Source organism: Ctenocephalides felis, unplaced genomic scaffold (genome assembly GCF_003426905.1).
Source record: "Ctenocephalides felis isolate EL2017-DRISC unplaced genomic scaffold, ASM342690v1 CF-g0.4_SCAFFOLD_00845, whole genome shotgun sequence".
Lineage (NCBI taxonomy): Eukaryota > Metazoa > Arthropoda > Insecta > Siphonaptera > Pulicidae > Ctenocephalides > Ctenocephalides felis.
This window is the reverse complement of record NW_020536999.1, coordinates 30,311,144-30,328,114: the sequence shown is the minus strand read 5'-3', so window position 1 is coordinate 30,328,114 and position 16,971 is coordinate 30,311,144. Positions and strand designations below refer to the sequence as shown.

Sequence of the window (16,971 nt, the reverse complement as noted above, 5' to 3'; positions counted from 1 at the left end):
TAACTGATTTATATTTAATCTTTAACAATAACCATTTCCGTCAATTTCTGAAAATCGCAAAGGTTATTACTGTTACTAATTCTGATTTATCTGTTTACACTAATCAACAAAGATATTGTACTAAGAACATTATCTATAACACTTATTAGTCTTTTGTGTTCAAACAAATATTATTTCTACATTATTATTATGACGACTAGAATTGTATTAAAGCGTATCTGCTCATGTAAAAATATTTTTTACAAGAGTGCTTAAAATTATTTAAGAATATGTCTTCAATGTGTATATAATATGAATATTATCATATTTCATTAAATTTCTCTAAGATTTGCGCTATATTTTCATGATATATCTGATCAAATTGAATTTTGAGAATAATGTTTTCCACTTGACCAATTTGTTTAAAATTTATCTTGATAAAACTGGGCTATTGCCTAGTTTATAAATAATTTATAAACTATAAAATTTGAATAAATAAGAAGAACTATTTAAAAATTTAATGAAATTATCTCACTATTCCAAACTTTTTTCACTTCAAAATCTTTCAGTTAATTTGCTCTATAAACTATCTTTAATTAAACCAACACTCCCACTAGGATGAAAAACACCTCCTGAATTTTCGGTAATGGACGGTTGTTGTTGCAAAATTCCTGAAGATCCTTTGATAATATTTCTCTTTCTGCTCTGATTCGATTCTGGATTTCTTGTTCCACCTCCCGGATGTCTTGAATAATAAAAAGCAAACAAACAAATAAATGAATAAGTAAATAAATTTATATAGAATTTTAATGGTAAAAATTAATTATTAATTCATTTTTTTAAATGATGAATGAATGATGGATGAATGAATTTTATGATTTTAATTTTCTGAACTTTATTGATTTTATTATTTTAAAGGAAAAACTGAATTCTTTTAATTTTTAATTAATTAGAAAGTATAGAAATGTAGAAAGATGTTTGTTTTAACAGTTCTTGGAGAATGCTTATCCCATTCAACTGAAAGTTCGAAATAATTATAAACAAAAATTTATAAATGAAAAAAATTAAAGAAAGGGGAATGTTTGTTCGCGGAAAGGAAATCATAAAAATATATTTTTATCGCAATATATAATCTACCTGTATGATACATGTTTGCGAAGTGCGTCTCTACTCCTGGACACGTGCCTGCACACGTGGCACGCATACTGAGCATCGCGATGTGTGTCCATGTGCACCCGAAGATTGTACTGGTTACTTAGTCGTTTTTGGCATATGAAGCAGGTTGCGTATGTTTTGCCCTATATAACAATTATATGACTTATACTGATATAAATTAATTTTCTACTAAGCGAAGAACTCGATTCAATTCCTAATGTAGAAATCTATATAATAATTATAATCTTGCATATAATAAATATTAAAATATTAAGCAATTTTTAACATAAATTTCGAACAGATAAATAGATAAGATATGAATTTACTTTGTCTGAAAGTGTTGAATGGTGTTAAATATCATATATGTAACTAATCGACAATGTGCGACCTCCAATTAAAAAATTCACGGACACACCAGATACACTATCGTAAAGTATTAGCTAATTGTTAATATATATTTATTTATTATGATGAACTATTTTTTACTAACTTGAGGTTCAACTGGCGGCTGAGGTATAGGATCTCTTTTTCCAGCTCCGCACTTCAGTAGCTCGGCTATTATATCAATCTTTCTTGGCTCCTTTCCATTATCTAAAACACTATCTACGTCATTTTCTGATTTCGAAATTTCTGATTCAATGGGTTTACTCGAATTGGTATATGGAGAATAAATATTAGAATTACTTCCTAAACCAAAATTATTCCTTATGTTATTGTTGATATTATTGTTGTTTGTTTCAGAAGCATTAAAATTATGAGGAAATAAGGTTGATACGTCTGCATTTGGGGATTGCGGTCTAATAGTTCTATATTTTGTTTCAGGCGAGATTTGTTTTTCAGAAGTTCGTTCAGAGCAACTGTAATCCATAGCGCATTCAACATTTTCTTGCTGGAAAATCAATATATTTAAAATAAAATAGATATATATATATATATATATGTATAATAATTTATAGGACTTACGGTTACAGATGTAGTTTGTTGTTGATTAGCAAGACCTTTGATACCCAAGGCATCAGCTAAACTGAGTATAGATAGAAGTTGATCTTCAAATATCGTTACTTCGCCAGAATACACAAAAGTCATTAGAGCACATAAGGATGAATATGGAACACCTGAAATATTTTTTAAAATAAATAAATTTATTATAACGTATAAATTCATTTGTAACGTTGATTGCTTGGTTTATGGAAGCTGAACACAAGGTGACATAACTAAGGGTATCTAAAATATTGAATATGACAATTCTTAGATTTGAATTATTTGTAAAAAATTAAACTATTTTCGCGAGTTTTATTATTTTTTACCGATCCGTTATCCGTCACCTGGTAGAACAATGACGGGTTGCGCAGACGGAGCCAATGCTGCAAAAAGTTCAGAGAAAAAATCGCTGCAGGAGGCCAGTAAAATTCTGTGGGCTCTAACAGTTCTACCTCCTGCACTGAGGGTTACATCAGTAAATCGTGAGGAGTCCAATAATCCAGGTAAGGATGATGCCAAAGATGCCTGGAATTCAAAATAAGTTGTAATGGAATAATAGAAATATTAATTTTTCCCAATTCTTCAACATTTGTGTTTATCAAAAAAAATTCTGTTATTTTATTTTAGGCATGTTATTACAATTAAGATATAACATATTATAATATATCAAATTTATATTATGAATTATTATATAATCAATAAGTATTTATAAAACGTATTTATTTTTTTGAAATTTTGCGCCCTCGACAATGCATAAGTGGGCAGTCTTGTGAAGAACATATAATAATGAATAAAAATGTTGTATATTTAAAAAATTGCAGACAAAAATTGAAACACTATTTTAAGTTACTGGTTGCCCACTTATGATCCAAAAAGCTGCAATTTAGAAGAAAAATGCCAGTAAAAGTTTTTCACAATAGTTATTTTCAATAATTCTTGATATTGGATACACTGAATCATAGTGTTGCATTTTAGAACCGCGTGTATCGCCATCAGATTGAAGAGGGTCAAGGTCAATATAACTGAACACTTGCTTTATCTCAAAGCTTTATAAATATTAATATCTCCAGCCACAGGTGAAATATTTACATAGTCGTATTCACCTATTCTGAGTACCTATTTCATATTTTACCTGGTGATTATTCCAACGCAAACAGAATTGCTGTGTTTTAGTTGCCATACTACTTAGTTTGTTGATCGCACTCTATTTTATCTTAAGAACTCAATGAGAAATATTAGTATGAAATTTTGAAATTTTAATTATCCGACATGATCTATTGTTGCATATCGCTAATACTATAATTCCTGATGTTAAACTGTTCTAGTTTAATAATGCGCGCGTACTACTGACCGCTTACTAATATGCGGTTGACATAGTGACGAACCATATGGGATCCAGGCCAGTCGCATCTATTTCGGTGCCTATTTTGCTCATCTACTTCTGGAACGGAATCAACCCACCTATTTCTGGCTCCAGCCTCGAAGAGGCCGATGTTATAAATAAACCGCGCGGGGTAATACGAACGCCTTGTTGTGCAATAACACGAGTGTCGAGATACCAGCTGATCACAGGATACACACCTCTGCCTCTACACCTATTATGACGAATCGCACATATGAAATCATAACGATGCCATTGTTATTTGCTTCATTTATTCTAGTCATTATATTAGCGTATACTACGTACTAAAATATTTCGAATTTAAATATAGCTTGTTTTTATCGTAGCGCCTATATGTATCAGGTTGTCAAATATCTCCCTTCCGCTTTTTTGCTATTGGTTTATAATACAAAAAGGCGGAAGGGAGATATTTGACAACCTAATAGTTCTACGGTTTAAGGATATTTTTTATGTATCATTATTTTAAAGGCTCATTCAACATTACTTTTTTAAAGGGCACCTTTTAGAGTATTAATAACTACTTGAGCAAAATGAGGTTTATCAGAAAACATAAAATGTCTTGTGTTTTTAATTAGATCTAAATGGACAGTTTACAACAGAATTGATGTAAATAATCATTGCCAATCTGTAGTGTACAACTGTAACTGTAATACAGCTGTAGTGTTTATTAAAACTGTCATACATGTACCCAATCTCTTTTTTTTTATTTCATACACATACTCACCTCATCTACTCATTCTGTATCCCATGCTCATATACCCATCTTTTATACAAAAGAATACATCCAATGTACTACCCACAATTATAATCATCCTATGTACCCATACTCTTCTTTTATCTATGCATGTACCCACCAAAAAATATTTTAAGTTAATTTACCGATATTTTTAATATTGTACTCTTATCCATGCATTTTTGCAAGAATTTCATAATGGTTTTTAATATTTCATAATGCTTTAAAATATATCTTAACCAGTGGGATGTATGGCATCGTGCCTTAAGGCAAATTGCTGGAACTTCCCGTACCGTAACGAAATGATCAAGGAATATTAAATGATTTAAAATAGATTATTATAAATATTGTAACATTGTCGAATATTTATAGGAATTATATAAACTAAATTGGAAAGTTGAAATTATTTGTTTAAAGAATTAAAATAAAAATCTGAATTATTTTCAATATACAAAGAAAAAATTTTTTGGAAAAAAAATAAAAGAAAAAAATTTTTTTTAAATATTTTGAAGCAAAAATTTTTTTTTCCAAAATCAATTATTTTGTTAAAACAAGCAGTTTTTGGAATCACTCAAATCGGACGCTTAGTTCTCTCAAAAACTGTCATTTTTAGCACATTAAGCTCTGTATCTCTGAAACCGCTGGACCTGCCTTTGATAAAAACTAATCACTCCTTCTCCCCATCATTACGAATTGAATGTTTTTGAGATCATTCAAATCGGATGCTCCGATCTCTCAAAAACTCTATTTCTATTTTCTGCATTCTTTGCTGCGTATCTCCTAATCGGCTGGACCTGCCTTTGCCAAAAACTAATCAACACATCTCCCTATCAATAGGAATCGAATGTTTTTTAAACCATTGAAATCGGTTGATCCGTGCGCCCGCAAACGTGGACGAAAAATTGTATCTATGCATACGTACACACTCACACACACACACACATCCTTTTTTTCTGAGGTATGCCAAAATGTTCAGAAACCTTCAAAACGTCGAGAAATGTAAAAATTTTCAATTTCGATTTTCGGCCCATTACAATAACTTACCCTAAGGGAAGTTAAAAATCAAAAGCTACATTATGGAATTTTGAAAATCATTATAAAATTCTTGGAAAGATGCATGGATACAGTACAATACTAATATAAAAATATATTGACTTTTAATGTTTCAATTAAAAGTAAGACAATGCGTTATAATGTGTTTTTATTTATTATTTTATAAATTTACTTTACTTTATTTCTACATTTCTTTCGTCTAATACTTTTACTTTTCCGTAAGTGATTATTTTCTATGGTATTTTTATCGCTATCATCCAGTTTTAAATCTAGCCACTTGACATTAATAAGAAATATTTTATTTATATGTATTATATTATGTTTATAATTTATATTTTATTTCTTAAAGAATTTAAAATACAACAGTTTGATTTTATTTAAATTGGTATTTGTTTAATCGGACAAAGTTCACAATAGATGTCATGTCCCTCCACTACTGAGATACCTATCTTTATTTCAGTTGCACTGTGCCAACTAAATGCCGGTAAAATAAAATATTAAAAACATGTCAAAACCTTAAATTTCCTTAATCTCATATGTTATCTGTAATCATATCTTTATTTTTATTAGATAAAGTTTTATATCGTTAAAAATACAATATTTCAAGTTAATCTTTCAACTAACAAGGTATTCCATATGTATTGCATTACTTGTAAATAGTATATTTTGTTTGTAAAAGCTCAAACTTTATAATATCTTATATTTATATTATATAATGTATAATTTCTAATTTATATTACCATGACTTCTATTTTTCTTCATTAGACGTACTTATTCTTTGTATAACAAAATGTCTAACATTAAAAAGCCTGCTGCAAAGGGTAAAAAAGGTTTTGTGATGCCTGAGCCCATACCTTTGGGTGAAGTTTTAACTGATATTCATAAACGACAGTGGAAAGTGGGCCCCTCAATAGGAAAAGGTGGCTTCGGGGAAATTTACACAGCTTGTGAGAAAGATTCAAAAGTACATGTTGACAAATACCCATACGTAGTGAAAATTGTAAGTTTCTTGCTTTTTATGAAATCTTTCTAGAATACTTATAATTTTGATCATTAATAATTAAAGGAACCTCATGATAATGGACCACTTTTTGTTGAAATGCACTTTTATATGAGGAATGCCAAAAGAGATGATAGTAAGTTTGATTGCATGAGTATTTACAGACTTAGTTTTTATCTTTGCAAACAACATTATTTGAACAATATAATTTGTGTTATAAACAGTTATGGAATTTAGCAAAGCTCATAAAATAAATAAATTGGGAATGCCTGAATATATAACATCAGGATCGCATACTCTTCCAAACAAAAACAAGTATCGGTTCCTTGTAATGCAGAGATTTACCAGTGATCTACAAAGCTATTTCAAAAAGTTAGGCAGTTTTTCTGATTACACTATTTTAAAATTAGCTTTGCAAATGGTAAAAAATAATTTTTGAAAAGATATATTTGTTTGTTAATTAATATTAATGAGAATGTGTTTTTGAAGACAGACGTATTGGAATATATTCATTCTAGAGCATATGTTCATGCTGATATAAAAGCTGCAAATATATTATTAAATTCAACAATGGATCAAGCTTATCTAGTGGATTTTGGATTAGCTTGTCGCTTCAACACACAAGATTTCAAACCTGATCCAAAGAAGATGCATAATGGTACTATTGAGTATACTAGCCGAGATGCTCATTTGGGAGGTAGGTCAATATGCAAAATGCAATTTAATAAGTAAATAGTCAATAAATTTAATAACGTTTATTATATGTTGATATTGATTTCAAAAAAAATTATTTTAGTTCCAACACGTAGAGGAGATTTTGAGATATTGGTTTACAATTTAATTCATTGGGCTGGTGGTACTCTACCTTGGGACAAAAATTTATCTAGCCCTGTTGGAGTTCAAGCTCTTAAAGAAGAAGCTGGTAAAGATGTGAATCAATTCCTGAAAAAATGTTTTGTCAAAAAGGAAGCTCCAAGTAAGTAAATGGATTATTTGAAAACTAAACATGAATATATTTGATTTTAATTGAGGTTAACAAATCATGAAGTAAAGTAATAAGTATCTATGAAATAAGTCTTTTAATGTTTAATATTTGATACAAGGACTTACGATTATGTTTCAGAATATCTGGCTGAGTTTACAAAAATGATCATGTCACTGAGTAATAATGCTGAACCATCTTATAAAAAAATACGTGCAGTATTTCAAAGCGCTTTGTTATCTATTGGTAAATCACAAAATGGTAAATTCGATTTTGGCACTGCCAGCAACAGTAATGAATCAGCGAGTCCAAAGCGTTCCATTAAAAATGTTATATCGCAAGATGAATTAGATAAATCATCAAGCTTAACTAAAAAGCTGAAGAAAAGTCCCAAAAAAACTAGTAGCACAAGTAGAGTTAGAAAAGTAGCAAGTCCTGTAGTGAATAGTAGCTCCCCTAAAGTTTCAAAAACATCGATAGAAAATATTGATTATAATAATTCTCTGACTAAAAAGACTAGTGGCAATAGATTAGCCGCTTTGAAGAAAACAAATATTCTGGAATATTCAATTTGTGAAGATGAGGATGTAGAAATAATAATAAAGAAGAAAAACATTAAAACGGGTATGTCATGAATAACCTAAATGTTCAATTTGAGTTCTGTATGTATTTTAAATAATATGTTGTGGCATTTTTATAAATTTAGGTGAAGTTAAGAAGACCAAAACCACGGTAAAAACTCAGAAATCTGAATCAGATTCTGAAGATGAAAAAAACAATTCCGAAACTATTTTAACTGAGCATAGGGTTAGACAATCACCTAGAATAAACTCAAGATCCAAGCGTTATGCAGATGATTCAGCAGATGACATAAATAATTCAATAGAAGAGACTTTAAAAGAACGTAAAAAGAAAAATCTAAAAAATACCCCCACCAAGCAACAAGATTCTAAATGGAAAAATAGTCCTACAATTAAAGCAAGCGCAGCTGCAAGTTATTTAAAAAAAAGTAAATTGACTGATTAAAAATAATAATTTTTATTATTGGGCATCAAACGATCATGATTTTGAGGGATTATTTTTAATTTCCGCTTTTACTTAGTTATTTTGAACATAGATTTATTGTAAATTATATTTATTTACCAAACATAAATATAATTGCAATAAGTTTTTAGAAATTTTTTACGTTTTATAAAAATTAATTTGTTAGGTAAATTTAAATTAAAATTTATTTTATAAGTTGTAGTACAATTAAATCTAAATCCTAGCATGCATTGTTCTAAATGCTTCACAGGTAGTTTTAAAGTAATAATTAAAGATTTAAGTATTTTAAACTAATATTATATTTATTTTTCTTGACACAAATTGTAAATATTATGATTGTAACAAAGTGACTTAGATTACTTTGTGGTTAACCAGTAAATGAAGAATCTTATACAGCGCATTATTCGAAATAATACTGTTTTGTACCTATTTGTCAACAATGAAAAAATTAAAGTAGAATTGAATTGAGTTCTTTTTGTAATTTACTTTTTTAAAGTCTTACTGTGAATTAGATTGTAAATATGGTGATTCAAGGAAGAAAACTTGGTTAACTAGTAATAAAATATGGTATTTAGCCTTTCCATCCTATTATTTGGTATTGGTACATGTATCAGTATTTTATCAGAAAAATGCTTGCGTGTTTTGAGTTGCTTCTATGATCAAAATATCAATCTTTTTTTTTATTTTAATTTAATAAATTCTCAAATCAAATCATCAGGCCTTTATCAGTTTTTTTCAATGAAGACATATATGATGTGATATAAAATACATATGCAACGTAGTCATATAAAATTACTTTGATCAAATAATAATAATAATAGTAAGTGTTTTAGATTTTTTTACATGTTTGAAATTCGCGCTCTTCTACTTCTTCTTTTTGACTTTTTGACAGTCTCTGACGTACCCAACCGCACGTGTTTCAGTAATTATTTAAAATTTTATTTATATTTTCAATTTGATTTAATTCTTTATTTGCATTCAATTTGTTGTAATGATAATTATCTCTCACTGAGTGGTTAAATCTATTTTTTTTTACAATTTGTTATAATAAATTTGTACGGTGATTCTAATGTTATAAATATATATGAATTATGTGCGTGTGCTACTGGAGTTAATTTAGAGGACTTAGAATTCTAATAAGTTAAAGTAGTGATTCAAATACATTTCATGTTTGGGCATTCAGTTAGGAGCCACAAAAATAGTACTTCCTCAATGTGAGTCAAATGTAATTTTATTATAAGATGAGTTAAAAATTACTTCTTAAAATCATATACAGTTTTCATTATACAAGTTACAAATTATACGAATTAGCAAGTTACATTATAAAAATGTAATCAAATAATCACAACAAATACAGTCTGTATATATTTTAGTGAATTATTTATTAACTCGTTAATAATTAATATTTTACTCACAAATATCTGCTAAAGTTAACATTTATGTTTACATTTTACTTTATTAAATTTATATTTATTAATTCATTGTTTTCCAATTATAGCAAAATGAATCTAATACAGTTCGACTTGTTGTAATCTCCAATCTTCTTTGGCAGATGTTTGTGGAAAAGTTCTCGAATAATACTAAAAGTTATGTGAAGAGTGTGCCAATAAATTATTAATGTTATAAATAACTCAATAAATATTAGCCACACATTAATTATGAAATTATCGAGCAAGTGATGCTTGATAGCCAAGAAAATCATTTTAAATAAATTATTTCAGGACATATATATCTCAATGTATTTATTGTAGTTGTTCATAAATCAGTTCATTGGGACACTTTTATGAATTAAATAGTATAAATGTATCTCTCATGTAGTGACAAGTACCTTTAAATGGTATATGGGTCAACTTTGGTTAAAATTCAGTTAAGATTTGCTAATATCTGTTTTAAATTTGATGTATTTTCTCCATAGTGATATTTAATGCACATACTTTTTTTCTACATTTTCAAAATAATGAATTTGAAATTAATTTTGATCTAAAGAATTAATATAAATTATAATTCACCGGAGTAAATGCTATTCACAGAACAATTTGGTTGAGACGTTAAGTTGAACGAGTAAAACAAATTCATTATGGTATTCACATATTATTGAGTGTTCATTTTGTTCCAGACATTTTTTACTTCTTTCAACAGTTATTATTAAAGAGCACTCAACATGCTAACTGATCGAAACTCTCACTATTAAAGCTTAATTCAAATCTACAAAACCTCGATGAGTTCGTTTTACATGTAGACAATTAAATGAGTCAACATATATTTATTGTGTATTGAAAATTTATAACACCTTCTTCCATATCATTTACGTATATAAAATATGTTCTCATCTCGATTAAATGGAAAGGTTTCAATTATTTCATCGAGTCACATCAGCAATTTTGATTCGATTAAAACCAATCTTTCGATAAACTTTTGTCAAAGGGAAGGAAATAATTGATAAAATAAAAATTGATTTATTATTAATTAATACAATGCTGGTAAAGTTACAATTTGGAGTCATTGGTAACTTTAATTTATTATTTACATATTCTATAATGAGACATCTTTCACAATAGTGAACTTATAAAAATCAATAAAATATAATATAACGTTCATACAGATTAAAAACAATAATGGGCTGAAATTAAAACAATTTAATAAAATAAAATAATTCATTTCTTCACAAAATTGTAATATAAAGTTTTAATCCTTACAAACAAAACAATATATTTTTCAATGTTAAATCACTATATATACAAGCAATTACTCACTGTACGATTGTTAAGATGCGATTGACTGACAACTTGTACACGTTATCCTTGTTTCATTTATGACTAGATTGTCAATTATTGATCGGTAGTTTTGAACATTTCTGTTATTGTACCTACTGCCAGGATTTCTGTTATTTGGAGTCCTGCACAAAGCTCTGCGAAATCCACGGTGCCACCATGCATAAATAAGCGGATTCAGGAGACTATTGACGAAACCCAACAATGCTAAAGGACTAGCAATTGCTACACTTAAATTTTTGCAGAAAATCGTCTGAAATGTAAAGATAAAAACCATTACAACCATTTAAAGATTATATTTATAAGTTAAATTGACAACATCCAACCTGTTCTGAAATATCTCGATCACAATTCACATACATAGCGCATGCTATAAAGTAAGGCATCCAAGTCACTGTGAAACTTCCAGTAGTTAACATGACTACCCTGATCGCCTTCATTTTGCTCAGGCGCTCAACCCGTCCAACAGCGTTAGCACTTCTGAAAAATCTCAAAAATTTATTTCCTGATACAACTTCAGATAATGTGTTATCTTCTTTTGGGCTGATGATGACTGTGGATCCTCTAAATAACCGTAAACCTGATAGAGCTGGTTCCGATACAATTTGAGCATGACTTATAGGTTGAGTGGAAGCTTCTCTTAATTGTATCACCTGCAGAAATTTAAGTATAATATGTATTATGTCCTCTGTCCTCACAATCTATATTAGATATGAAACATACTATTTTTGATATAGTTTAATATTTTAGAAGTTGATGTTACAGTTTACGATTTTGATCTATACCTTTCGAAGAGCTTGATGAAGTATTATTGAATACAGCACGATAACCAATATAATAGGCATTGCTCCAAGAGACGCTGTCAATAATATTAGAGGATCAGGTGCTAATTTAATGAACCAGCATATACGGCCTTCTTCTGTAGAACCTTTCCAACCCATTGTAGGCAAAAATCCTACTACTATTGCTATGAAAATAAATTAAAATACTTCGTTAAATTATGGCCGGTAAATTATTTTTCTCGGTTAAGAAACTATTGAGATTTTAAGCCAAATTATCAAAGTAATAAGTTCACCCTTACCCACAATCCAAACAACTGCAATTCCCAATCGAACCCTATTTGGGTATACCCAGTGCTGGTAGTTCAGGCCATGTAATATATAAAGAAATCGATCTATAGCAATTAGACCGACAGATAAAATAGAAGCCAAAGTACTTGATACAATCATTCCTTTAAAATAATTAACGGTGTAAATGTGCTTTTGTTGTTGCGTATATTTCATTTATACTTTGGTTTTGAATTAATTGATGATATAAAAAATGAAAAAATGGTTAATTATTTGAATTCAATTTACCTATTTGAATAGAGCAAGACAATTCATTTCTTCCATCTTTTGGATTCACAGCACCAAAAATTACAGCAATTCCTGTTATTAAGTCTGCAACTGCGACATTTCCAAGTAACATGTATGTACTGCGCGGTTGATGGCCTGTTTGAAAAGTACTTAAAATGTAAATAGATTGGATCACAATACTAAATTACTATAATTTAATAAATATTTGTATATTATAATTGTGGCAGTGCGTACCTCTTTTCAAAATTAATCCACTAGATATAACGACTGCAAAATTTAGAGTAATTATGACGGATCCCAAAATTGGCACTAGCGTCTTATACAAAGTTAACTGAACTTCTTTTTCAGGTTCCATTGTTGAACTTATATTTCAATCCTTACAATCCATATTAGATATAATACTACATGTATATTATTTTTGATTTATAATCTAATATTTTAGAAGTTTATCTTACACAGTTTATGCTTTATATCAATTACTTGCCGGATTCTTAATTAATAGGTAATATATATGAAATAATTTCAAAATATTGCCTTTCCACATACTGAAAAATACTTAACTTTTTATTAACACATTGAAATTTCATTACTATCATATTAAGTCTTAATCGATTGCTTGTTTTTAACACCGTAGCGTCAAAATTATTAACTTTGTTAAAGCTAATTTCGACTTTGAATAAGCTTTCTAAATTGAATGTCATGTCGCAATTATTCTAGACAATGCATTAATTCAATAGAGCTTTCATTTATCTATACTTTTTATCGGTATTGGTGATGTCACTAACATATTGCAATTAATAAGTCTGATGCGCAGGTAAACTAAATATATTTTCAAAGTTTTAGTTTTTATAATTATTTAATATTATAAAATCGGTAAAAATAATAAATTATAGTATAGACTGATTTTTACAAAGTCTTGAGTTTTATTGTTTTTCGGAAATCCTGCTATCTTCGCAAGCAGTAGTGATATCAGTTTTCACTTAAAAATATAGATCTGAATATAATTTCAAGTAAAACTTTCTATCATTTCGGGGCTGCAAGGATTTAAAAATATGATCATAATAAATAAATTAATCACAAATAGAAAAATCATTGGGTTGTCTTCTATAATAATAACTTAAATGCAACAGCATATATAGAACACTTAACTGATCGCTGTTAAATGCTACGTAAGTAAAAAATAATAAAAGAAAAAACACAGTATAACATCTGTGGCCAAAAGTTTGTTTGTTTTTGCAATTGTATCTTAAATTGAAATATAAAAATTTTCTTCTATGGAAAAGACAAATTTAAATATTGATTTTTATTCAATTTGATATCGGTTCGATAGGCAGTTTCAAGCTAATTTGAGTAACTTAGTTTGAATAAATTATTTATAAAATCTGATTATAATATTTTCAATTAAGGCCGTAATTGAAAACAAGTTTGTGCACTTATAGTTTATGCTATCTCTCAAATTAATTACGTTAATTATAGTATATTTGTTTTGTACATAGTACTATAGTTCTGATGGCATTTCCAAATTGAATTATCAATGTAGATAAAATACGCTCAATATATGTCAGATAACATACAACGCACAATTATTCAAATAGAAAATCAGTATGGAAGTAAACAGATAATAGGAATTAAATCATCATTGATTCAAATATTAATTAAAAATATAATAGAAAATTGGATGAAAAACTACGTGTTTAATATCAATATACAAGAAGTTATAAACGAAAAACGTTTCGGTTATAATTTTACAAATAATCATTATCATCATGGTTTGTTACGAATTTTTTTGTTAAATTTAATTTAATTAAATGTACTATAGAAGAACTTTATGAATATTACAATATTGTATACACATGAATGAATACTACAGTACTACATGAATATTACAGTATTGTATTCTGCAGCTAATAAAGTTACAAACGACAAAAAGGGTCGTAATTTTTAATTTTATAAATAATAAATTTGCTAAAATATATAATCAATTTTATTATAGGTAATGAATATTAAAGTTAGATTAATAAACGAACAGATTCAACAGAAAAATTTGGTATAACAAGATTTGAGCAACATTTACTATAGAATAATATTAACAAAAATATAACCACTAAAAACTTAACTTGATGAAAATTTGCACACTTATATATAATCGCACTTCTTCTATGTTATTTAGATTCTGGTATTATTTTTAAAACTTCTGAATTTTTTCCATCATCTGGTTTCAAACGACTATCATTATTAAGCCATTCTTTAAGCTTAGCGTATCCTTCTGCAGATTTACGTGCATGGTCTCCTAACCTTAATTCTAGCACATGCAAGCGAAATGCCATTGTACCACTGAGAATTGCAAACATTGTTAGAAAATTTATGATTAATAAAAAAATATATGAAATAAGTTACCATTCTTTGAAGTATGCAGCTTCCTCTTCTTTGGTCATTTCATTAATATTCAACGAATATCGTGCTCGTTTTGCTTTAATTTCTTCGGCGAGCTAAATTTTTTAAGTAGAATGAATTGTAAAATATGCGATTTGCAATTAAAAATGATAAAAATTTATGAACTTTGTTATCACTTAAAAATTGAATTAGTTATATTTAAAGAAAATATTCAAACCTATATAGTTGTATTTGTTTTACTAGGTATTGAAACCAAGATACATAGTTATATTTATTAAACTTTTATCATTTATATTATCATTTTGTATTATTAAAATTACTCACCGCATCGTATTGTGCTTGCATATTATTGGCGCGATTGAGCATACGTTCTTGGTACTCAGCAAGGCAATTTGTCTTAAGATTTTCGGCTTGCTGAGGAGTTATGTCAGTATAATTAAATTTCGACATGATTCCAGCAATAGCTAAAGTAGGTCCCAGTAAATCGTACGACGACTCAACCTCTCTAAGACTTTGCTCCAACATTTCTTGTTTCTGCACACAGTATTAATTTGAATATACATTATAATGTTAATAGCGAATTCAATTGATTTTTTTTACCTTTTGTAAGTATTCATTGAGCAAATCTTGATTGCGCTTTCTATCGAATAGCCCAACTGTTAAACTTGGTGCATTATGTTCTGATATTCTCAACTGTACTAAACGATCTACTAAATTCTCAGCACGACGTACACATTTTATCGTTTCTTCTTCCGCTTTCAATTGTTCTTTCAATAATTCAAATAATTCTAGTTGTTTAAATTTTCTATAATTCGGATTCCACTGAGAAATGAAATTCATATTATTCATTGTTAATAATATTTTCGTTCAGTGAAATCATTACAAACTCACACAGTATCCAGAAGTTAGGTCAGGATTCCATAATAATTTTTCCCCTACATCGGCTATCAAAGGTTTTATAAAATGTCGTCTATTCGCAGTTGCACAGTTTTCGTCATAGTGATATATTAATTCTATTTCATCCTTAGACAATAAAAAAATTTTAGTGGCTATGCATTCTGATGGAAGCATATTGGGTAGACGATAATATTTCTCGGTGATGGTCTATAAATATAAATTGACTAATTAAATAGTTTCTATTATTTTTATTTACTAGCAAAGTCAAACCGTAATTGTTCTGCGATCATCTTCTACTTTTTCAGACACTGGATTTTCTTTCGGAGAAAATACTGCTTCGCGAAAATATAATCTAAAATTATATTTTATTAAGAATAATTTTCGATAAAAAATTATTTTTTCATAAATTACTTATTTTGACGTTCCATAACGTGTTCTCGCAAATATAATGGATCTGCTTCTAAACAGCGCAAACCATCAACTCTTGCTTGCCAGTAAAAATCCATTTGTAGATCTTTGTCACGAGGATCATTCACTGACTCATAATACTTATAAGCTAAAATTAGTGCAGATACAAAATTCAGAATATCTTCATTATTATTTGTATTGCAAATTCTGGAAAAACGTCTGATCAGAGTATATAAAAAATATTTAAGGCAGTTACATCAAATGCATAATTAAAATAGATAGTCATAATTACCAAATAACTTAGAAAATGCTTAATTTCCTATCATTATATTTAGTAATATTATGAGTTGTGTTCATAACTTACTTTGTAAAGCATCTCCTCGCCCACGATGAAATTTTTGAGTGCATAATAAAGTTTTATCATTCTTTGTGGTATAACGTAATTTATCTGCACGGTTTTCATACCATGCGCATTCAGAAAGACAGTTTTGATATTCGAGATCGGAATAAAGAAAGAGACTCATTATCATACCTACAATATTTATTTACTGGAGCTATACCACATTGCATTTTTATATCATGGATTACATTATGCTTACCATTTTCTTTGAAATATGGGGAGTATTGTTTATTATTGCCCGTTTATAGTGTATGGTTTTTACCACCACCTGGATACCTTTGTTCGTAATCTGTAATATCAATATAATATTAGGAAATTTTGCTACATAGTCATTCTCTAGAAATTTTATCACAATTTTATAATATATATTACCTTCGTCATCGTCAGTACCAATTTTTCAACCCAAGAATCTGGCAT

At 28.5% G+C, this 16,971-nt stretch overlaps 4 protein-coding genes across 4 annotated transcripts; 1 reads left to right on the top strand and 3 right to left on the bottom strand.

Moving 5' to 3' along the window:
• Positions 1 to 521: 521 nt before the first annotated feature.
• Positions 522 to 3,393, bottom strand: LOC113363879 (protein abrupt-like). Its single transcript, XM_026606362.1, has 6 exons — positions 3,248 to 3,393; positions 2,460 to 2,640; positions 2,098 to 2,249; positions 1,625 to 2,023; positions 1,117 to 1,277; positions 522 to 724 (listed from the first exon to the last, which is right to left on the bottom strand). Exons 1-6 carry the CDS (start codon positions 3,293 to 3,295, stop codon positions 559 to 561), a joined length of 1,107 nt encoding a protein of 368 aa, XP_026462147.1. The 5' UTR covers positions 3,296 to 3,393; the 3' UTR covers positions 522 to 558.
• A 2,399-nt stretch (positions 3,394 to 5,792) lies between these two features.
• On the top strand, positions 5,793 to 8,336 carry LOC113376727 (serine/threonine-protein kinase VRK1). Its single transcript, XM_026616761.1, has 8 exons — positions 5,793 to 5,930; positions 6,069 to 6,303; positions 6,370 to 6,439; positions 6,528 to 6,724; positions 6,793 to 7,000; positions 7,100 to 7,279; positions 7,427 to 7,909; positions 7,992 to 8,336. The coding sequence occupies exons 2-8, from the start codon at positions 6,094 to 6,096 to the stop codon at positions 8,309 to 8,311; spliced, it is 1,668 nt and encodes a 555-aa protein (XP_026472546.1). The 5' UTR covers positions 5,793 to 5,930; positions 6,069 to 6,093; the 3' UTR covers positions 8,312 to 8,336.
• A 2,756-nt stretch (positions 8,337 to 11,092) lies between these two features.
• On the bottom strand, positions 11,093 to 12,810 carry LOC113381971 (glucose-dependent insulinotropic receptor-like). The gene is made up of 6 exons (XM_026620591.1): positions 12,690 to 12,810; positions 12,456 to 12,590; positions 12,182 to 12,331; positions 11,886 to 12,067; positions 11,427 to 11,753; positions 11,093 to 11,353 (listed from the first exon to the last, which is right to left on the bottom strand). Exons 1-6 carry the CDS (start codon positions 12,808 to 12,810, stop codon positions 11,093 to 11,095), a joined length of 1,176 nt encoding a protein of 391 aa, XP_026476376.1.
• A 1,807-nt stretch (positions 12,811 to 14,617) lies between these two features.
• On the bottom strand, positions 14,618 to 16,971 carry LOC113381964 (dynein regulatory complex subunit 7-like). Its single transcript, XM_026620584.1, has 9 exons — positions 16,927 to 16,971; positions 16,831 to 16,843; positions 16,158 to 16,302; positions 16,017 to 16,098; positions 15,737 to 15,953; positions 15,450 to 15,616; positions 15,174 to 15,383; positions 14,853 to 14,944; positions 14,618 to 14,789 (listed from the first exon to the last, which is right to left on the bottom strand). Exons 1-9 carry the CDS (start codon positions 16,969 to 16,971, stop codon positions 14,618 to 14,620), a joined length of 1,143 nt encoding a protein of 380 aa, XP_026476369.1.